General features: G+C 41.1%; 1 protein-coding gene across 3 annotated transcripts in view; it reads right to left on the bottom strand.

Annotated features, from left to right (window-relative positions):
• Positions 1 to 318: 318 nt before the first annotated feature.
• Positions 319 to 23,311, bottom strand: part of DOCK9 (dedicator of cytokinesis 9) — a 736,189-nt gene continuing 713,196 nt past the window's right edge. For all 3 annotated transcript variants that reach the window (XM_053707819.1, XM_053707821.1, XM_053707820.1), the window contains exons 52-53: positions 21,096 to 21,234; positions 319 to 1,623 (exon numbers count right to left, since the gene is read on the bottom strand). In XM_053707819.1, the coding sequence (XP_053563794.1) occupies positions 1,501 to 1,623; positions 21,096 to 21,234 (262 nt within the window). In that variant the 3' untranslated portion in view covers positions 319 to 1,500. The remainder of the gene's footprint in view (positions 1,624 to 21,095; positions 21,235 to 23,311) is intronic.

Raw genomic sequence — 23,311 nt, 5'->3', positions numbered from 1 at the left:
GCTTGTGCAGAAAAAATCATTTAGGCTTGAATAAATAGACTTTTGGCAATGCCATTAAACACATACTTCGAATGTGCACTTTTAGCATGCAAGAGGGCATGTCCGGAATAATCAGTTTAGGCCAGGTAAAAACAAGTTTGTATCATAAATTGATCTTGGGCAATGTTTTCTCCAACCTTAACAGCAAATATATGTTTAAGACTAGGTAAAATACGATCAATCTGTAAAATAAATGAAAGCACATGTTCAACAGTAAGTGGTGTCCTGCTTTTTGTTTTTAATATAAGGTGAAAATAAAAAAACAAAAACAACACAACGAAAAAATTAGCGTTTTCTTTTAATACATATGAATACAGAATATTAATTACAGCAGGACAGTGTTTCCAGTTAAATAAAATTAAAAACCTTTATTCACCCCCCAATATAAAATTACTAAATTAATATTTTCAAAGAACAATATGATCAAAGCTTTAAATAACACCACCATTTACCACAGTAATCATAACCACCAATACATACTCTTTGCTTTGGCAAAAAGAAAGAAAAAAAAAAGAAAAAAAAAGAAAGAAAAAAAAAAAAAAGCTTTTTTTGTTGGTTTGTTTTTTTAACAGTGTATAAACCTAATATAGCAAAGATTGTATACATCTTTGTATTGCACTCATTTATGTACAAGAATAAACTGTAAAGACAAAAATATATATAGCAGGTAGAATGAATAAGCACATTTTTCACAATAAAATTTCTAGCAATGAACATTAAAAAATGCATAGAAATGCAACACATTTATATACAGAAAGTAAAATCTGCATCAATTAACAATATGTACATTTCAACTACTCAATAAACACCTCTCCTGGATGGAATCAGAAACAACTAAAATGTGTGCAGTGCCAAAAATTTAGATTATGTGTTTCTAAATATGTTGGAAGCTCAATGACAAAACAAAAACGCTGAATTTTCAACTTCAATTTGGAGGTCACTACAGCCTATTTATGTTTTTTAATCCCCCCCCCCCCCCCAAAAGAACGTTCTAACACAAAAATAAAACAGGACTCATTAAAAAAAGAAACAAAGAAAAATGATTAGCCCTGATCATTTTAAGACGTGCAAGCTGTGCTTGGTTACCAAGCTAACATGTAAACTGGAGTGTAACAATTAGTATATTCATACTGTACATTCCTTAACAAATACTTTTGTAGTGCTACTGTGCTATTTTGTGTGGCTGCTGTTCAGAGGTTGTTCTTCTCCAAGCTAACATAAAAATAAGATATATCTATATGTTTAGAATATTGATCAAAATGTCAGTATTGCCAAACATACTTAAAGGATGTATCTCTTGTCTCAGATACTTCTTTCACATTAATTCATGGTTGGCTCCACCTTTGCCTCTAGTGTTGAAGAGTCAATCCTTGCATGGCTGATTTTTGGAAACCATCCTGAGTTAACAAAAGATTAGGTGGATTATGAAATGAAAATGGCTTGAAATTGTCAAACAAAAGCTCATACTACTGAGGATGAATTAGTCATTCCTTGTACTGTTGTGCTTGTAGGAGTCCCACTTATGGCGTTGAAAATGTGAAGTGAATTCTGCATAACACTGATCTTCTCTTCTCCACACCAAATCTTGAATTAAAAAAATGGAGGAAAGGTTAAAATATATTTAGCATTAGAAAATATATTTTCACAGTAAAAGCATGCTTAAGTGGGTATCAAAGCCATGCTGGATTCAAACCACTACTACCTTCACGAGCACGATAATTCATAGAAATTAGACGACAGAATAAATTAACAATAAATGATAAATAGCAGTTGAAATGGAAAACTTAAAAATTCTCAGTATGAGTTCAGAATGAAATGCTGTTAACAGGAACTATGTCGTGTACCATTGATTAATACACAGAAACATGCTCATTTTATATACTTTGCTGTCAAAATGTGTTAAACATTAACTTTACAAATGCTTCTTCTTTAAAAATAAAAATGGCAATAAGAAACAGACATCATTTAAAGAAGAGGAAGGTAAAATAAATAATAAAAAAAAATCAAACAAAGGAACACAATGCAATGCAAGGTTCTTATTACCATCCCATCTGTTCATGTATGCAATTAGTGGGGAAGAAAAAAAGAGAAACTTTGTTTTTTTGTGGTAAATGCAGACAGATTAGCACTCACAAATAGTTTTTTTTAATTAAATTAGAATGGCACTCACAGGTTTCCATATTTTGTGACATGTCCCTACATAGCTTTCACAGTGAAAATTATCCCTTTAGGTTGGGAGCCAGATAGGAAAATACAAAGCCTGAAATATCACATTTTAAAGGTGGTACAGGACTCACTCTTTTCCTGCCACTAATTTTTTTTTTTAAATAAATCAATAGGGAAAATTAAGCGTAGTTAATGTTACTTTCGGGCACAAGCCAAGATATGAACATTTAAAGGGACACTAAACCCAATTTTTTTCTTTAATGATTCAGATAGAGCATGCCATTTTAAGCAACTTACTAATTTACTCATATGATCAATTTTTCTTAGTCTCTTGCTATCTTTATTTAAAAAGCAGGAATGTAAAGCTTAAGAGCCGGACCATTTTTGGTTCAGAACCTGGGTTATGCTTGATTATTGGTTTGTTAAATGTAGCTATCAATAAGCAAGCGCTATCCAGGGTGCTGAACCTAAAATGTGCCAGCTCCTAAGCTTTAAATTACTGCTTTTTAAATAAAGATAGCAAGAGAATGAAGAAAATTGAAAATGGAAGTAAACTAGAAAGTTGCTTAAAATTACATGCTCTATCTGAATCATGAAAGAATAAAATTGGGTTTAGTGTCCCTTTAAGTAATATTTAATTTCCTGCTATTTTGGCTCATCCTTGTAGTACTCACCAACAATGATTTTCAAAGCAGTAAAATATTATGCTTGGTAGTAAACACAAAAGTAAAGCTTCACACAAAAACTTTCATCTTATTCTGAAACAGGACAATAATATATTGTGAAACAAATAGATCTGAATCATTGAAAACATGTTTGCAAGAAACATGTTAAATAGCCAAGAATGAACCAGTTATAAAATTTGTTAATTTGTTAAAAAACATAAATTATGCTTACCTGATAATTTAATTTCCTTCTGTATAAGGAGAGTCCACTGCATCATTCCTTACTGTTGGGAAATACTGAAACTGGCCACCAGAAAGAAGCAAAGACACCCCAGCCAAAGACTTAAACACCTCTCCCACTTCCCCCATCCCCCAGTCATTCTGCCAAGGGAACAAGGAGCAGTAGGAGAAATATCAGGGTATAAAAGGTGCCAGAAGAAAAATATAATTTAGAGGACTGCCCATCTGAGAACACGGCGGGGGCTGTGGACTCTCCTTATACAGAAGAAAATTAAATTATCTGGTAAGCATAATTTATGTTTTCCTTCTTAATATAAGGAGAGTCCACGGCATCATTCCTTACTGTTGGGAAAACAATAACCAAGCTCTAGAGGACACTGAATGATAATGGGAGGGATAAAAAGAGAGGCGGACCCTTATCTGAGGGCACCACAACCTACAAAACCTTTCTCCCGATAACTGCTTCCGCCGAAGCAAAAACATCTAACTTGTAAAATTTAGAAAAAGTATGCAAGGAGGACCAGGTAGCCGCCTCACAAATCTGATCCATAGAGGCCTTGTTCTTAAAGGCCCAAGAGGAAGCCACTGCTCTAGTAAAATGAGCCGTAATCCTCTGAGGAGGTTTATGTCCTGCTGTCCTTAACCAAAAAGATAAGGAAGTCGAAGAGATTTTCTGACCCTTACGCTTCCCGGAATAGACAACAAGGAAGAAGTTTGTCTAAACTCTTTAGTAGCCTGAAGATAGAACTTCAAGGCGCGAACCACGTCCAAATTATGAAGCTAACGTTCCTTCGAAGGAGGAGGATTGGGACACAAGGAAAGAACAACAATCACTTGATTGATGTTGCGGTCTGACACGACCTTAGGAAGAAAACCTAACTTAGTACGTAGGACAACCTTATCAGAATGGAACACCAGATAAGGAGGCTCACATTGCAAGGTAGCAATCTCAGATACTCTGCACGCAGAAGCAATAGCCAGTAGAAAAAGAACCTTCCAGGAGAACAATTTAATGTCAATTTAATGCATAGGTTCAAACAGAGCCCGTTGCAAAACCCTAAGAGCAAGATTTAGACTCCAATGAGGAGCCTTAGATCTAAACACAGGTCTGATCCTAGCCAGAGCTTTAACAAAGGACTGCACATCTAGAAGCTCAGAGAGCCTCTTGTGTAGTAAAACAGACAAAGCAGAAATCTGTCCCCTCAGGGAACTGGCAGAAAGGCCCTTCTCCAGTCCATCCGGGAGAAACGACAGGATCCTGGCAACCTCAATTTTATGCCAGGAAAATCCATGCTTTTCACACCAGATTAAATAGGTTCTTCACATGATGGTTGATGTAATCCACCAAGGTTATATTGTCTGATTGTAATCTGATAAACTGGGACAAACCCAGAAGGGGCCAAGCCGTCAGAGCATTGAAGATTGCCCGAAGTTCCAGAATGTTGATCGGGAGGCCCTGTGCCTTCTTGGCACCCCAAACAGCTCCCCATCCTGATAGGCTTGCGTCCGTAGTCACAATCTCCCAGGATGGTCTTAAGAAGGATGTCCCTTGGGACAGATGATCTGGACAGAGCCACCAAAAGAGCGATTCTCTCGACCGGTTGTCAAGAGAAATCTGCTGATACAGATCCGAATGATCGCCGTTCCACTGCCTCAGCATGCACAGTTGCAACGGTCTGAGACGGAACCTGGCAAAGGGAAATGATGTCCATGCTGGACACCATGAGACCAATCACCTCCATACACTGAGCCACAGAGGGCGTTAAGGAGGTCCAGAGGGCAAGACATGCCGAAGCTAGCTTGCAACGTCTCTGGTCTGTTAGAAATATCCTCATGGATATGGAGTCTATTCTAGTACCCAGGAATTACACCCTGGTACTTGGGATAAGAATTCTTTTCTAGGTTTATCTTCCATCCATGAGATCGAAGAATGGTCCTCTGCCAGACGAAAAGATAGTGCTTGTACCAGAATATCGTCCAAGTAGGGAGCTAGTAATATACCATGGGTTCTGGCAACGGCTAGAAGAGCCCCTAGAACCTTCATAAAAATTATTGGGGCAGTAGCTAGACCAAACGGAAGTGCAATCAACTGGAAGTGCTGCTCCATGAACGCAAACCTTAGGAACTGGAAGTGGTCCTTGTGGATTAGAACGTGAAGGTAAGCATCCTTCAGATCTATAGTGGTCATGAACTGTCCTTCCTGAACTAAGGGAAGGATGGACCTTATTGTCTCCATTTTGAACAAGGGACATTTAGAAATGTGTTTAAGCACTTTAGCTCCAGAATCGGGCGGAAATCTCCCTCCTTCTTAGGGACCACAAAAAGGTTTGAATAGTATCCCAAACCTCTTGCTGCAATAGGCACCCGGACAATGACTCCTAAGGAGGATAGATCCCGCACACACATCAGAAAGGCTTCTCTCTTTTCTGGTCTGGAAGACAAGATTGAGAGGAGAAATCTGCCCTTGGGTGGATGAGACTTGAAACCTATCTTGTATCCCTGAGCTATGACCTCCAGGACCCACAGATCCTGAACGTCCCTGAACCAAGCTTCTGAAAAGAGCAACAGTCTGCCCCCTACATGATCCAGAGCCTTATCGGGGGCCGCCCCTTCATGTTGATTTAGTCTCGGTGGGCTTCTTGCTCTGCTTGGACTTATTCCAGGACTGAGCCGGCTTCCAAGTACTCTTGGTTTGCTCAAGTTTAAGTTTTTAGGACTGCTATCATTGGTAAAATCAGAACAAAAATTAGAAACCTGTCCCTTAGACTTGCTCTTTTTATCTTGCAGAAGGAAGGCACCCTTGCCCCCTGTAACTATAGAGATAATGGAGTCCAGGCCTGGACCAAATAAAATATTTCCCTTAAAGGGGAGGGAAAGAAGTCTTGACTTAGAAGTCATATCCGCAGACCATGACTTCAGCCAGAGTGCCCGATGGGCCTGAACCGAAAAGCCAGAAGCCTAAGCATTTAGGCAAATAATCTGCATGTTTACATCACAGAAAAAAAGAATTCGCAATTCTCAAGGCCTTAATTCTCTCCTGGATAACGTCGAGGGGACCCTTTACCTTGATTAATTCCGTTAAGGAGTTGCACCAGTAGGCAACAGCCGCTGCCGGTTGAAACAAATATCCTGTATGTTGAAAAATCTTTCTTAGAAGAGTTTCCATCTTTTTATCCATCGGCTCTCTGAACGACGAGTTATCCTCAAGCGGGACAGTAGTGCGTTTGTCAAGCGTGGAGATAGCGCCATCCACCTTAGGAATGGAATCCCATAACTCCAATTGAGCGTCCGGGACCAGCAATAATTTCTTAAAGGAAGACGAAGGAGAAAAGGAAGATTCAATTCTGTCCCATTCGTTCTTTATAATGTTCGCCATCTTTACAGGCACAGGAAAAGTTAAAGGCACTACCCTGTCCATATAAACTCTGTCTAATTTAGGAATCAAAGGTTCATCAGGCAGCTTGGCCTCTGGAACCTCTAATGTAGACAGGACTTCCTTTAGAAGAAAACGTAAGTGTTCAATCTTAAATATAAAGGCTGATTCCTCCGCAGCAGGAGGCTTAGAGGCAGCAGACTCCGTCCCAGAAAGTTCATCCTCTGAAGCCTCAGAGTGCAACTCGTCCTTGAATAACTGAGACAGAGCAGTTAAAGGGACACTGAACCCAATTTTTTTTCTTTCGTGATTCAGATAGAGCATGCAATTTTAAGCAACTTTCTAATTTACTATTACTATCAATTTTTCTTCGTTCTCTTACTATCTTTATTTGATAAAAGGCATCTAAGGTTTTCTTTTGGTTCAGCACTCTGGACAGCCCTTTTTTAAGGTGGATGAATTTATCCATCAATCAACAAGAACCCAGGTTGTTCACCAAAAATGGGCCGGCATCTAAACTTACATTCTTGCATTTCAAATAAAGATACCAAGAGAATTAAGAAAATTTGATAATAGGAGTAAATTAGAAAGTTGCTTAAAATGTCATGCTTTATCTGAATCACGAAAGAATACATTTGGGTTCAGTGTCCCTTTAAATCCAATAAATTACATGATGACCCCAGGGCAGGAGAGCTATGCTTAACCTTTCACTTGCGTTTAGCAGGGCAAGGTAAATCACTGAGGGCCTCAGACACTGCCGTTTTTAACTGCACAGTAAAATCTGGTGGTAAAAGGCCCCCTCCAGGTGGAGGATAAACGCGTGCTACGGGAAGCTGCTTGTGTAGGAGGAGATGAATGTAGGGACGGCGAATCCTTAGAGGTGGACGGCTCAGTGGTACTAAAAGGGTTAACCTTCTTTGACCGAATAACATTGTCAAGGCATGTGGAACATAATTGAGAGGGCGGGCATACCAAAGCCTCCTCACAATATAAACAGGTATTACTATTTGGAATAGAGGGAGTACCCTCTAATACAGTTCTTTCCAAAATGTGTGTCGTCACACAGTGTATCGGCGGCAGTGTGTAGGTGTGTCCCTGTTTCAGCACAAATTTTTGTTTATTCATTCCCCCCCCCCCCCGACTTTTCACCTGCCTGCAATGTATATCACATGGTTGACACATGATTGATACCTAGTGGGTCACAGATCATCTTAACCTATTGGCACAGCTCAGCGGGAACTGAAACTATTCCCCCATTGGTGGCTTTGATGGCACATTGGCTCCTGACTGCACGTGTAGTCTCCTTAATCGGCTTGTGACTGCGTGAGTGGAACAGCTGCTTGATTATATGCGAGTGTCTTTATCTAATATTCCACCAAATATTCAAAAACTGTGTTCATCCCATCAACCTCATACATCCCATTAAAATAGTAAGTAGCTATTGGTGTTATTAAATTTTTTTTTAATTCTTGCACATACATACAGTTACTTGTAAATACATTTTGTTATTATATAATTTATGTATGTGCCCGTATCTCTTAAAACAAGTTAGTTTAACCTCCTGTTTGCTAGTACAACTGAATTACTGCGTCTCGAAATTATGTAGGTCTAAAAAGTGTGTCACCAACATGAAAACTTTTGAAAGCTCTGCTCTAATATATCAGAATCCTCCATAACTTAAGTTAATGACAGCAGGACACAGAAAAAAAAAATTATGCTTACCTGATAAATTTCTTTCCGGATATGGTAAGTCCAAGGCATCATCAATTACTGTTGGGAATATCACTCCCAACTTAAAATAAAGAGCGGGGCCATGGACTCACCATATCCGGAAAGAAATTTATCAGGTAAGCATAAATTTTGTTTTCTTTCCTAAGATATGGTGAGTCCACTGCATCATCAATTACTGTTGGGAACCAATACCTAAGCTAGAGGACACAGATGATTAGGGAGGGTCAAGACAGGCAACCTGAACAGAAGGCACCACCGCTTGAAGAACCTTTCTCCCAAAAGAGGCCTCAGCCGAGGCAAAAGTATCAAATTTGGAAAAAGTATGCAGAAAAGCCCAAGTTGCAGCCTTGCAAATCTGATCCACTGAAGCTTATTTTTTGAAAGCCCAAGAAGAAGAGACAGCCCTAGTGGAATGAGCTGTAATTCTCTCAGGAGGCTGCTGTCTAGCAGTCTCATAGGCCAAACGAATTATACTTCTCAGCCAGAGAGAAAGAGAAGTAGCAGTAGCTTTCTTGACCGTAACGTTTCCCAGAGAAACAAACAAACAAACAGGCCAGAAGACTGGCGAATATCCTTAGTCGCCTGTAGGTAGAATTTTAGAACACGCACAACATCCAAGTTGTGCAACAATCGTTCCTTATGAGAAGAAAGAATAGGACATAGAGAAGGAACATCAATTTCTTGATTAATATTACTATCTGAAACAACTTTAGGGAGGAAACCAAATTAACTACAAAGGACCGCCTTATCGGCATGAAAGATAAGATGAATCACACTGCAAAGCCGAGAGTTCCGAAACTCTCTGAGCAGAAGAGATAGCAAAAAGAAATAAAACTATCCAAGATAACAATTTAATATCTATGGAACACATTGGCTCAAACCAAGCCTTCTGCAAAACCATAAGAACAAGATTAAGGCTCCAAGGAGGAGCAACTGACTTAAACACAGGCCAGATTCTGACCAAGGCCTGACAAAAGGATTACACATCTGGTACATCTGCTAGACGCTTATGTAGAAAAACAGATAGAGCAGAAATTTGACCCTTCAGGGTACTGCCTGACAAACCTTTTTCCAGCCTGACCCTACTCCAATATATTACCCCATATCTTATGGCAAATCTTTCTAGTAACAGACTTGCGAGCCTGAATCAAGGTCTCAATGACCGATTTAGAAAAAACACTCTTAGACAGAACTAAGCGTTCAATCTCCAATCAGTCAGCTTCAGAGAAACGAGATTTGGATGAAGGAAGGGACCCTGAAGTAGAAGGTCCTTCCTCAAAGGCAGTCTTCAAGGTGGGAGAGACGACATTTCCACTAGGTCCGCATACTCGAACCTGCGAGACCACTCAAGGGCTATTAAAATCACTAACGCTCTCTCCTGTTTGATACGAGCAATGACTTGTGAAAAGAGAGCAAATGGAGGAAACAGGTATGCTAGCCTGAAATCCCAAGGGATCACAGAGCATCTAGGATCCCTTGACCCTGAACCATACCTTGGAAGGCTGGCATTCTGCTTAGACACCATCAAATCCAGCTCCGGCACCCCCCAACTGGAGAACACCTCCTGATGGAGTTCCCGCTCCCCGGGATGAAAAGTCTGTCTGCTCAGAAAATCCACTTCCCAGCTGTCCATTCCTGAAATGTGGATGGCAGATAGACAGCCATTGTGAGCTTCTGGCCACTGAATAATCCGAGCCACCTGTTTCATGGCTAAGGAACTCCGAGTTCCTCCCTGGAGGTTGATATAAACCACTGATAAACTAGGCTAAGGAAAACTGAGGCAAAGCCACCAGAGCATTGAAAATTGCTCCCAACTCCAAGATGTTTATGGGAAGAGCAGACACCTCACAAGTCCAGAGTCCCTGCGCGTTTAACATGACCCAGACTGCTCCCCAGCCCAGCAGGCTGGCGACCAAGGTCACAATCACTCAAGAAGATCTCCGAAAACCTGCTCCCTGAGACAGGTGTTCCTGAGAAATCCACCACGGGAGGGAGTCTCTTGTCGATTGATCTAGATCTATCCTCATGGTCCCCGTTCCATTGACTTAGCATGCATAACAGCAGAACCCTGAAACGGAATTGAGTAAAGGGAATGATATCCATGGAAGCAACCATCAGCCGAACAGTAGACTGTAGAGAGAGGAAAGAGAAAATAATTTTTGCTTTTCTAAGCTCTGACAGAAATATTTTCATCGATAGGAAAACTATTATGGTCCCTAAGAAAACCACCCTTGTAGCTGGAACAAGGGAACACTTCTCCATATTCACCTTCCGTGGAATGAAGAAAAACAACAAGAACTCTGTATGAAAGATTGCTAGTTGAAAAGACGGCGCCTGAACCAGAATGTCGTCCAGATAGGGCGCCACAGCAATTCCCAGAGACCGGATCACTGCCAAGAGAGCTCCCAGGACCTTTGAGAAAGCTCTAGGAGCTGTGGCAAAGCCGAACGGAAGAGCCACAAACTGAAAGCTCAGAATTTTAGGATGCACCCAGTGAATGGGAACATGAAAGCGTGCATCCTCCAGGTCTATGGTCGCCATAAGCTGACCCTCTGGTATAAAAGGAAGAATGTAACAGGTAATTCCCCTCTTGAAGGACGGTACTCTGAGAAACTTGTTTTGACACTTTATGTCTAGAGTATGTCTAGAGTAAGTCAGAAAATTCCCTCCTTTTTTGGGGAACTACAAGCAGATTGGAATAGAAACCAAGACCCTGTTCCTGTACTAGAACTGGAACTATCACTCCCAGGGAGGATCTTGAACACATTGCAAGAACACCTCTCTTCTAATCTGAGCTGCAGATAATCTTGAGAGAAGAAACCTGCCTGAGATACTATGTCCACAGCCTTTAGGGATTCTGGAACATCCCATACCCATGCTTGGGAAAAAAGAGAAAGTAAGTAGCAGCAGGTGGAACAGAAACCTTACTATCTGAATCTCTAATTTTCCTCTTGCGATTTTCTTAAAAAGTAGGAAGAACAGATAAAGTTGCAGATACCGTAAAAAATACCTGAGCTGTAAAATCTTCAGGCAAATACACTCCTCCAGGAGATTGAGAGGAACCGCAGGGCGCTCTATGTGAAGCCATTGAGGCTTGGGACGTTTAAGGAGAAAACTGTGGCAAAACCTGAACAGCATCTCCCTGGGAGACATGCTATTCAGAGTACCTGAGTTGTAGTACATTAAATAGAATTACTTATATAAGCAACACAGATATTCAGAACAAATAAATTGTCTAAAATTATTTTTGAGGAACAGGAGGTTCAAAATAATAAATATACCTTTATTCTTAAGGCATTTATGTTAAAAATAAGGACTTAAATGTTTATCAAACAACTATCCTCCAGAGTCAAAAAGAAACGGATCCCTGTTCCAGAACCCAGGAAAATAAATGTCTGCCACAGTGTTAATTTCGTCGACTAAAACTAGACTAAAATGACTATAAAACTAAAGAAATTCTGATGACTAAAATACGACTAAAACTAAAATGACATTTTAGTCAAAAGACTGAGTAAAACTAAATCAAAATTTGCTGACAAAAACATTTTATGCAAGTTGTTATAATCAATCCATATCCAATTACTGCTCTTTTGTAAAATTTACGAAACTTAATTTTATTAAATTTTAAGATATATAAAGACATGTTATATACCACAACAGTTAAATCTGTTAAATTTGTATTGCATGTTGAAACCTTAATACCATAAATAAAAACAGGTTAATAAACCTTTACTCCAGGAGTATATAATGAGTTTGGAAGTTCTAGAGCAGTGCTAATATCGTTGCCGAAAATTTTTCAAATCTGTGAACAATCAATCGATTCTTCCTATAGAAATAAGCATAACCCACGAATAATGGTTTAAGTTATGCTGTGCCTGTGCTAGCTGCAGAAACTTTTTGCTGTGTTGAGTTACTTGATACTTGTTTTAATTATTAACAGAGAACTGTTAAAGTTTTTATTATTGGTAATATGTTCAATATAGCCAATACAGTTTACAGTTTTGTTTTTTTATATTTTAAAGTTGCACGTCTGTTTGTTTATGAAACTTGGTTTTATTTAATTTTAAGTTTAATAAAGATGTTACCTATCACAACGGCTAAATTTGTGTCTGTATTGCATGTTTAAACCTTAATACCATAAATATTAACAGGTGTTATGTTTACTCCTGGAGTATTTAATCAGTTTGCAAATTATAGATAAATGCTTAAATAATGCATTACACTTTAACTAAACCCCTTAGATTTTAGTCGACTAAAATCTACTGGAGATTCAGTCGACTAAAACTAGACTAAAACTAAAACAATATAGATGACTAAAAGACGACTAAAACTAAAATGGCATTTTAGTCAAAAGACTAAAACTAAGACTAAATTGAAATTTCCCGTCAAAATTAACACTGGTCTGCCACTAACTAAAGTGGTATATAACATTCTTTACACTTTATTATATGCACATATACATAGAAATCTGTGTTAAAACGTCTATACCTCACAAAAACAATGTTCTCTGTAACAGGAGAACACAGACCACGTTGTTGTAGAGATAGAGACATTACCCGAACGCCGCCCCGTTCTCAGACCGAAGAGCAAGATGGAGTGAAAACCAAAGACATAGAACGCCCAAAATGGCGCTGCTCTTGGGGAAGAAAAAAAGGATGTGGAACATACACTTGGAAAGGAAATGAAGCGCGCACTATACATCGCGCTTCATTCCGGCGATAAAATTAGAATAGTAATGGTTCCGTACAAGTAGCTAAAATTTGCAAGTGCTCCGTTACGTTCAATCCCTCAAATAAAAAATGTACATCCCATAGAAGATGCGCCTCTAAGATAGAAAGAGCGCACCCTCCTAACAGACTCTGAGAAGCTGCAGAGATGCAATAATGTAAAAGCAGAACGCCTTTAAAGCCCACAAATTAAATAGTGAATAATACTAAAACCATTCCTAAAATGTATAAATGATTTTTACTGAGCCCACATAAAAGGTCAACCTTAAAGGGACAGTCAAGCCCAAAAAAAACTTTCATGATTTAAATAGGGCATGCAATTTTAAACAACTTCCCAATTTACTTTTATCACCAATTTTGCTTTGTTCTCTTGGTATTCTTGGTTGAAAGCTAAACCTATGAGGTTCATATGCTAATTTCTTAGACCTTGAAGACTGCCTCTAATCTGAATACATTTTGACCACTAGAGGGCATTAGTTCACATGTTTCATATCGATAACATTGAGCTCATGCACGTAAAGTGACCTAGGACTGAGCACTGATTGGCTAAACTGCATGTCTGTCAAAAGAACTGAAATAAGGGGGCAGTCAGCAGAGGCTTAGATACAAGATAATTACAGAGGTAAAATGTGTATTATTATAACTGTGTTGGATATGCAAAACTGGGGAATGGGTAATAAAGGGATTATCTTTCTTTTTAAACAACAAAAATTCTGGTGTTGACTGTCCCTTTAAGTCTCCATGTCACATATCTTGTAGTGCCTGCCCCTGCCATCAAACATCCTTACTAAGGATGCAGGGTCCCACATTAAGTACAGAGGGTCTTTAACCCATTCAGTACCAGCCTCCTCTCAGAAGACAAAAAGGCACTTACCTGTACTTCCAGCTGTCTGGCAGGAGGACAGACCATCCGGCATGAGAAGACGCCACTCCTCACAGAGACCTGTGTAAGAAAGAAAGAACAGAGTAAGCCTATACTGGCTTTCTATACTAGGGCAGCAACATGTTAGGAACTTGTGGGGTGGGCCTCACTGCGTTTTCCTAACTACTTGAAAGCCACCACTGCCCTACTGAAGAGACTAACATGGAGTACGGCTAGACCCAAATTTGAAAGGAAAGATCAGAGCAAACCTACTCTGGCTTTCAAAATAATAAAATCTTGATTGAAGATAAATAAATCCAATCTTTTTCAGACACCAAAACTTCACCTCCTCGCACCGAAGGCAAAGAGAATGACTGGGGTTTTTGGGAAGGGGAGTGATACTTAACAACTTGGCTGTGGTGCTCCTTGCCTCCTCCTGCTGGCCAGGAGTGAAATTCCCAACAGTAATTGATGATGCTGTGGACTCACCATATCTTAGGTAAGAAATAAACCATCTTTATTTCTCAAAAACAGCACCTTTATACTCCCAATGGATGGGGCACTCACCACCTCCTAGACCCAGACAATAGAGAGAAATAGCGTCCTCTCCGACAGCCAGCTCATTCAGGAAAGAGGAAATGAAAGCAAGACCACTTCCGGTCACATGGTGCACAAGGCAGGACCGCCCCTGCTATGAGAAAAAGCGCGCCCAGCACTCAAAGTGAAAGTAAAACCCTGTGCGTTCAGCCACATAACAAACAGCCTCTCAATTGTGACAGTCTTGTAGCATCGCTCCTGACATGGACTTGAGTGAGAAAACAAGCAGGTAGTGAAATTCGTCAACACTGATTGCTTAGGAGCTGTTAACAGGCAGTCTGTATAGGTTCGCAGAAAGACTCTCCCTGCATCTCCAGACTCTAACTTTCGTCAATGCTCTCATTGAGAGGCTGACAAGACTACTTAAAACTCCAGTCCCATATTGAAGGGCAGATACCCTTCCTAAGGAACTACTCCAAAATCTTCTGACACTTCTCTGCCATCATCCTGTGACGAAAGGCAAAAAATGACTGGGGGATGGGGGAAGTGGGAGACGTAGTTAAGCCTTTGGCTGGGGTATTTCCGTATTTCCCAACAGTAAGGAATGATGTTGTGGACTCTCCTTATATTAAGAAGGAAATATATATGAATCTTGTTAATCCATTCTGCTCATTTTTTTTTTTTAAAGGGATAGTAAACAGTGTTCTTTTGGTAAAAACAAATATGTTAAATTAAAGTGAATCTAAAAAGAAAAAAACAGCAAATAATAATAGACTTATTTTCTTACAAAATTAGCACTTAGAAATTCTCAGTGTAGCCCTCTTCCCAGTGTGATAAGAGCAGAGTATTTTTAAAACCTAAGTTTACTTCTGTCAGTTCTGTTCATGAGCAAATCTGACTCCCTGTTATCTAATCTATTCCTTAGCCTAGAAGTTTTATCACATAAGACTAAGATAAACCTTCCTGCAAAGACCTCCTCCTCCTTGTAGGGCTGTGACAGGAAGCACAAAGGTAATGTAAAAAAATAAATAAAAGGTAAAATCCATTTAAACAGAAGAATAACAGAATTTATGCTTACCTGATAAATTTCTTTCTCCTACGGTGTGTCCGGTCCACGGCTTCATCCTTACTTGTGGGAATATTCTCTTCCCCAACAGGAAATGGCAAAGAGAGCACAGCAAAAGCTGCCCATATAGCCCCCCCTCTGGCTCCGCCCCCCAGTCATTCAACCGACGGTTAGGAGAAAAAGGAGAACATAGGGTGCAGTGGTGACTGTAGTGTATAGAAAGAAAAAAATTGAAACCTGACTAAAAAGCCAGGGCGGGCCGTGGACCGGACACACCGTAGGAGAAAGAAATTTATCAGGTAAGCATAAATTCTGTTTTCTCCTACATTGGTGTGTCCGGTCCACGGCTTCATCCTTACTTGTGGGAACCAATACCAAAGCTTTAGGACACGGATGAAGGGAGGGAACAAGTCAGGTTACCTAAATGGAAATGACCACGGCTTGCAAAACCTTTCTCCCAAAAATAGCCTCCGAAGAAGCATAAGTATCGAATTTGTAAAATTTGGCAAAAGTGTGCAGAGAAGACTAAGTCGCTGCCTTACATATCTGATCAACAGAAACCTCGTTCTTGAAGGCCGATGTGGAAGCCACAGCTCTAGTAGAGTGAGCTGTAATTCGTTCAGGAGGCTGCCGTCTGGCAGTCTCATAAGCCAATCGGATGATGCTTTTCAGCCAAAAAGAAAAAGAGAGGTAGCAGTAGCTTTCTGTCCTCTCCTCTTACCAGAATAAACGACAAAGATGAAGTCTGTCTGAAATTGTGTAACAAACGTTCCTTCTTCGAAACTGGATTCGGACACAGAGAAGGAACAACTATTTCCTGGTTAATATTCCTGTTGGAAACCACTTTTGGAAGAAAACCAGGTTTGGTACGCAAAACAACCTTATCTGCGTGGAATACCAGATAGGGTGGATCACACTGCAAAGCAGACAATTCAGAAACTCTTCTAGCAGAAGAAATAGCAACCAAAAACAGAACTTTCCAAGATAGTAACTTAATATCTATGGAATGTAAAGGTTCAAACGGAACCCCTTGAAGAACTGAAAGAACTAAATTTAGACTCCATGGAGGAGTCATGGGTCTGTAAATAGGCTTGATTCTGACTAAGGCCTGTACAAAAGCTTGTACATCTGGCACTGCTGCCAGGCGTTTGTGTAACAAAACAGACAAAGCAGATATCTGTCCTTTTAGAGAACTCGCTGACAACCCTTTATCCAAACCCTCTTGGAGAAAGGAAAGAATCTTAGAAATTTTAATTTTAATCCAAGAAAATCCCTTGGATTCACACCAACAGATATATTTTTTCCATATTTTATGGTAAATTTTCCTAGTCACAGGTTATCTGGCTTGGACCAGAGTATCTATAACTGAATCTGAAAACCCACGCTTAGATAAAATCAAGCATTCAATTTCCAAGTAGTCAGCTGCAGAGAGACTAGATTTGGATGTTCGAATGGACCTTGTACTAGAAGATCCTGTCTCAAAGGTAGCTTCCATGGTGGAGCCAATGACATATTCACCAGGTCTGCATACTAAGTCCTGCGTGGCCACGCAGGAGCTATCAGAATCACCGAGGCCTTCTCCTGTTTGATGCTGGCTACGAGCCTGGGAAGGAGAGGAAACAGTGGAAACACATAAGCTAGGTTGAACGACCAAGGCGCCACTAATGCATCCACCAGTGTCGCCTTGGGATCCCTGGATCTGGACCCGTAGCGAGGAACCTTGAAGTTCTGACGAGACGCCATCAGATCCATGTCTGGAATGCCCCATAATTGAGTTAACTGGGCAAAGTCCTCCGGGTGGAGTTCCCACTCCCCCGGATGGAAAGTCTGACGACTCAAATAATCCGCCTCCCAGTTGTCTACTCCTGGGATGTGAATTGCAGATAGATGGCAGGAGTGATCCTCCGCCCATTTGATGATTTTGGATACCTCTCTCATCGCCAAGGAACTCTTTGTTCCCCCCTGATGATTGATGTAAGCTACAGTCGTCATGTTGTCCGACTGAAATCTTATGAATCCGGCCTTCGCTAGTTGAGGCCAAGACCGGAGCACATTGAATATCGCTCTCAGTTCCAGAATGTTTATCGGGAGAAGAGACTCTTCCCGAGACCATAGACCCTGAGCTTTCAGGGAGTCCCAGACCGCGCCCCAGCCTAATAGACTGGCGTTGGTCATGACAATGACCCACTCTGGTCTGCGGAAACTCATTCCCTGAGACAGGTGATCCTGAGTCAACCACCAACGGAGTGAGTCTCTGGTTAACTGGTCTACTGGGGAGACAAGTCTGCATAATCCCCATTCCACTGTTTCAGCATGCACAGTTGCAATGGTCTTAGATTAATTCGAGCAAAAGGAACCACGTCCATTGCTGCAACCATTAGATCTATTACATCCATGCACTGAGCTATGGAAGGCTGAGGAATAGATTGAAGAACTTGACAAGCATTTAGAAGCTTTAATTTTCTGAACTCCCAGAAAGGGAACCCTTGTAGACGGGGACAGGGAACTCTTTTCCACGTTCACCTTCCACCCGTGAGACCTGAGAATAGCTAATACAATTTCTGTATGAGTCCTTGATCTGGAAAGGGACGACGCCTGGATTAGGATGTCGTCTAGGTAAGGTGCCACTGCAATGCCCCTCGGTCTTAGAACCGCTAGAAGGGACCCTAGCACCTTTGTGAAAATTCTGGGAGCAGTGGCTAAACCAAACGGAAGAGCCACAAACTGGTAATGTTTGTCCAGAAAGGCGAACCTTAGGAACTGATGATGATCTTTGTGGATAGGAATATGTAGGTACGCATCCTTTAAGTCCACGGTAGTCATGTATTGACCCTCCTGGATTATTGGTAAAATCGTTCGAATGGTTTCCATTTTGAACGATGGAACTCTGAGGAATTTGTTTAGAATTTTTAAATCCAGAATTGGTCTGAAAGTTCCCTCTTTTTTGGGAACTACAAACAGGTTTGAGTAAAACCCCTGACCTTGTTCCACTGTTGGAACTGGGTGTATCACTCCCATCTTTAATAGATCTCCTACGCAATGTAAGAATGCCTGTCTCTTTATCTGGTTTGAAGATAAGCGAGACATGTGGAACCTTCCCCTTGGCGGGAATTCCTTGAACTCTAGAAGATAACCCTGAGAGACTATTTCTAGTGCCCAGGGATCCTGAACATCTCTTGCCCAAGCCTGAGCAAAGAGAGAAAGTCTGCCCCCTACTAGACCCGGTCCCGGATCGGGGGCTACCCCTTCATGCTGTCTTGGTAGCAGCAGCAGGCTTCTTGGCCTGTTTACCCTTGTTCCAGCCTTGCATTGGTTCCCATGCTGGCTTAGCCTGGGAAGCGTTACCCTCTTGTCTAGAGGCTGCAGAGTTAGGCGACGGTCCGTTCCTGAAGTTGCGAAAGGAACGAAAATTAGATTTGTTCTTAGCCTTGAAAGGCCTATCCTGTGGGAGGGCATGGCCCTTTCCCCCAGTGATGTCTGAAATAATCTCATTCAATTCTGGCCCAAAAAGGGTCTTACCTTTGAAAGGAATATTAAGCAATTTTGTCTTGGACGACACATCCGCCGACCAAGATTTTAGCCAAAGCGCTCTGCGCGCCACAATTGCAAAACCTGAATTTTTCGTGGCTAATTTCGCCAATTGCAAAGCGGCATCTAAAATAAAGGAATTAGCCAACTTTAGTGCGTGAATTCTGTCCATGACTTCCTCATATGGAGTCTCCTTATTGAGCGAATTTTCTAGTTCTTCGAACCAAAAAGACGCCGCCGTTGTGACAGGAATAATGCACGAAATTGGTTGGAGGAGGAAACCTTGCTGAACAAATATCTTTTCAAGCAATCCTTCCAATTTTTTATCCATAGGATCTTTGAAAGCACAACTGTCCTCAATGGGAATAGTCGTGCGTTTGGCCAACGTAGAAACTGCCCCCTCAACCTTAGGAACTGTTTGCCATGCGTCCCTCCTGGGGTCGACAATGGGGAACATTTTCTTAAATATAGGAGGTGGGACAAAAGGTATACCTGGCTTCTCCCACTCCTTAGTCACTATCTCCGCCACCCTTTTGGGTATCGGAAAGGCATCAGCATGCACAGGGACCTCAAGGAATTTGTCCATTTTGCACAATTTTTCTGGAATGACCAAAGAGTCACAATCGTCCAGAGTAGTTAGCACCTCCTTAAGCAGGGCGCGGAGATGTTCTAACTTAAATTTAAACGTCACAATATCAGGTTCTGCCTTTTGAGAAACTTTTCCTGAATCAGAAATTTCTCCCTCCGACAGACCCTCCCCTCACTGCCAATTCTGACTGGTGTGAGGGTATAACAGATAAATTATCGTCAGCGCATCCTTGCTCATCCTCTGTATTTAAAACTGAGAAATCCCGCTTTCTTTGAAATGCTGGCATTTTGGATAAAAGATTAGCTATAGAATTATCCATTACTGCCGTTAATTGTTGCATAGTAACAAGCATTGGCGCGCTAGATGTACTAGGTGTCGCCTGCGCGGGCATAACTGGTGTTGACACAGAAGGAGAGGATGATGAACTATCCCCACTACCTTTATTTGAAGAATCATCTTGGGCAACCTTATTAAATGTGACAGTACTGTCCTTACTTTGTTTGGACGCCATGGCACAATTTTCACATACATTTAAAGGGGGGACCACCTTGGCCTCCATACATACAGAACTTTTGTTCAATTTACCAGTTTAAACCCACTACAGTCCCAGCCACAGCCTTTGCTGCGGCTTTACCTTTCCTTAGGGGTTATTCGCCACAGAAATAAGCCTTCCAGAATCGTTTTTTATGGCCACAGGACCTTCTCACATGAAGCTGCATGCACTGCTTCCAGAAGTAACTGCGCAATTAAGGCGCGAAAATGAGGCCTTTCTGACTAGAAAAAAAAGGCCCTTCCTGACTAGAATAGGTGTCTAAACGACTGCCAGGCGAATAAAAAACGTTCCCAAAGTGTTTTCAAGTTCCAAAACACTCCAAAAGTCATATAAATATTGTATAAATCAATCGATTTAGCCCACAATAGTGTCAACCAGTGTAAAGCCCATTAATAAGCCTTCATTCTGTTATGAGTCTAAGAAAAATGGCTTACCGATCCCAAAAAGGGAAAATGACAGTCTTCTAGCATTACTATGTCTTGTTAGAAAATGGACTAGTCATACCTTGAGCAGAAAAGTCTGCAAACTGTTCCCCCCAACTGGGCTCTCTCTGGGCTCAACAGTCCTGCGTGGGAACAGCAATGGATTTTAGTTACTGCTGCTAAAATCATACTCCTCTTTAGAACAGAACAGTAAATAGTACAAACCGGCACTATTTTAAAATAACAAACTCTTGATAGAAGAATAAAAAACTACAACTAACACCACATACTCTTTGCTACTTGTTCAGAGCGGCTAAGAGAATGACTGGGGGGCGGAGCCAGAGGGGGGGCTATATGGGCAGCTTTTGCTGTGCTCTCTTTGCCATTTCCTGTTGGGGAAGAGAATATTCCCACAAGTAAGGATGAAGCCGTGGACCGGACACACCAATGTAGGAGAAAATACATTTTTTAACTATTTCTATTAAATATCAGCAACTGCGTTGTTCTTTTTTTTTTTTACAACAATGAAACAGACTGTTTAACATCCCTTTAAGCCAAAAATGTATCTAATGGAACAGACAGCCTTTAGTCATATACCTGTTCATGCATTATTTCAGAAAGTTCTTTAACCATCTCTCTGTAGTTTGCTTTCATTTCTTCTTGGTATTCAAACTGATTTTCCTTTATAAGCCTCTCGTTAACACATAAAGCCTGACCACACGCTTCAACAAATTGTCTAGGAAATAAAGACATACAGAGGTCATCATTGTCATATTCATACAGGCAGCCAACCATTTTCTTCCACAGATTATTTTTTTTATAATACATGTATAAATAAAAAGAAATATGGAATATTATCGTAAGAACTAAAAACAGAATTTATGTTTACCTGATAAATTGCTTTCTCCAACGGTGTGTCCGGTCCACGGCGTCATCCTTACTTGAGGGATATTCTCCTCCCCAACAGGAAATGGCAAAGAGCCCAGCAAAGCTGGTCACATGATCCCTCCTAGGCTCCGCCTACCCCAGTCATTCGACCGACGTAAAGGAGGAATATTTGCATAGGAGAAATCATATGATACCGTGGTGACTGTAGTTAAAGAAAATAAATTATCAGACCTGATTAAAAAACCAGGGCGGGCCGTGGACCGGACACACCGTTGGAGAAAGCAATTTATCAGGTAAACATAAATTCTGTTTTCTCCAACATAGGTGTGTCCGGTCCACGGCGTCATCCTTACTTGTGGGAACCAATACCAAAGCTTTAGGACACGGATGAAGGGAGGGAGCAAATCAGGTCACCTAAATGGAAGGCACCACGGCTTGCAAAACCTTTCTCCCAAAAATAGCCTCAGAAGAAGCAAAAGTATCAAATTTGTAAAATTTCGTAAAAGTGTGCAGTGAAGACCAAATCGCTGCCTTACATATCTGATCAACAGAAGCCTCGTTCTTGAAGGCCCATGTGGAAGCCACAGCCCTAGTGGAATGAGCTGTGATTCTTTCAGGAGGCTGCCGTCCGGCAGTCTCGTAAGCCAATCTGATGATGCTTTTAATCCAAAAAGAGAGAGAGGTAGAAGTTGCTTTTTGACCTCTCCTTTTACCAGAATAAACAACAAACAAAGAAGATGTTTGTCTAAAATCCTTTGTAGCATCTAAATAGAATTTTAGAGCACGAACTACATCCAAATTGTGCAACAAACGTTCCTTCTTTGAAACTGGATTCGGACACAAAGAAGGCACGACTATCTCCTGGTTAATGTTTTTGTTAGAAACAACTTTTGGAAGAAAACCAGGTTTAGTACGTAAAACCACCTTATCTGCATGGAACACCAGATAAGGAGGAGAACACTGCAGAGCAGATAATTCTGAAACTCTTCTAGCAGAAGAAATTGCAACCAAAAACAAAACTTTCCAAGATAATAACTTAATATCAACGGAATGTAAGGGTTCAAACGGAACCCCCTGAAGAACTGAAAGAACTAAATTGAGACTCCAAGGAGGAGTCAAAGGTTTGTAAACAGGCTTGATTCTAACCAGAGCCTGAACAAAGGCTTGAACATCTGGCACAGCTGCCAGCTTTTTGTGAAGTAACACAGACAAGGCAGAAATCTGTCCCTTCAAAGAACTTGCAGATAATCCTTTCTCCAAACCTTCTTGAAGAAAGGATAGAATCTTAGGAATTTTTACCTTGTCCCAAGGGAATCCTTTAGATTCACACCAACAGATATATTTTTTCCATATTTTGTGGTAGATTTTTCTAGTTACAGGCTTTCTGGCCTGAACAAGAGTATCAATGACAGAATCTGAGAACCCTCGCTTTGATAAGATCAAGCGTTCAATCTCCAAGCAGTCAGTTGGAGTGAGACCAGATTCGGATGTTCGAACGGACCTTGAACAAGAAGGTCTCGTCTCAAAGGTAGCTTCCATGGTGGAGCCGATGACATATTCACCAGGTCTGCATACCAAGTCCTGCGTGGCCACGCAGGAGCTATCAAGATCACCGATGCCCTCTCCTGATTGATCCTGGCTACCAGCCTGGGGATGAGGGGAAACGGCGGGAATACATAAGCTAGTTTGAAGGTCCAAGGTGCTACTAGTGCATCTACTAGAGTCGCCTTGGGATCCCTGGATCTGGACCCGTAGCAAGGAACCTTGAAGTTCTGACGAGAGGCCATCAGATCCATGTCTGGAATGCCCCACAATTGAGTAATTTGGGCAAAGATTTCCGGATGGAGTTCCCACTCCCCCGGATGAAATGTCTGACGACTCAGAAAATCCGCTTCCCAATTTTCCACTCCTGGGATGTGGATTGC

Source organism: Bombina bombina, chromosome 3 (genome assembly GCF_027579735.1).
Source record: "Bombina bombina isolate aBomBom1 chromosome 3, aBomBom1.pri, whole genome shotgun sequence".
Lineage (NCBI taxonomy): Eukaryota > Metazoa > Chordata > Amphibia > Anura > Bombinatoridae > Bombina > Bombina bombina.
The sequence above is the reverse complement of the archived record's forward strand: the minus strand, read 5'-3'. Positions and strand labels throughout refer to the sequence as shown.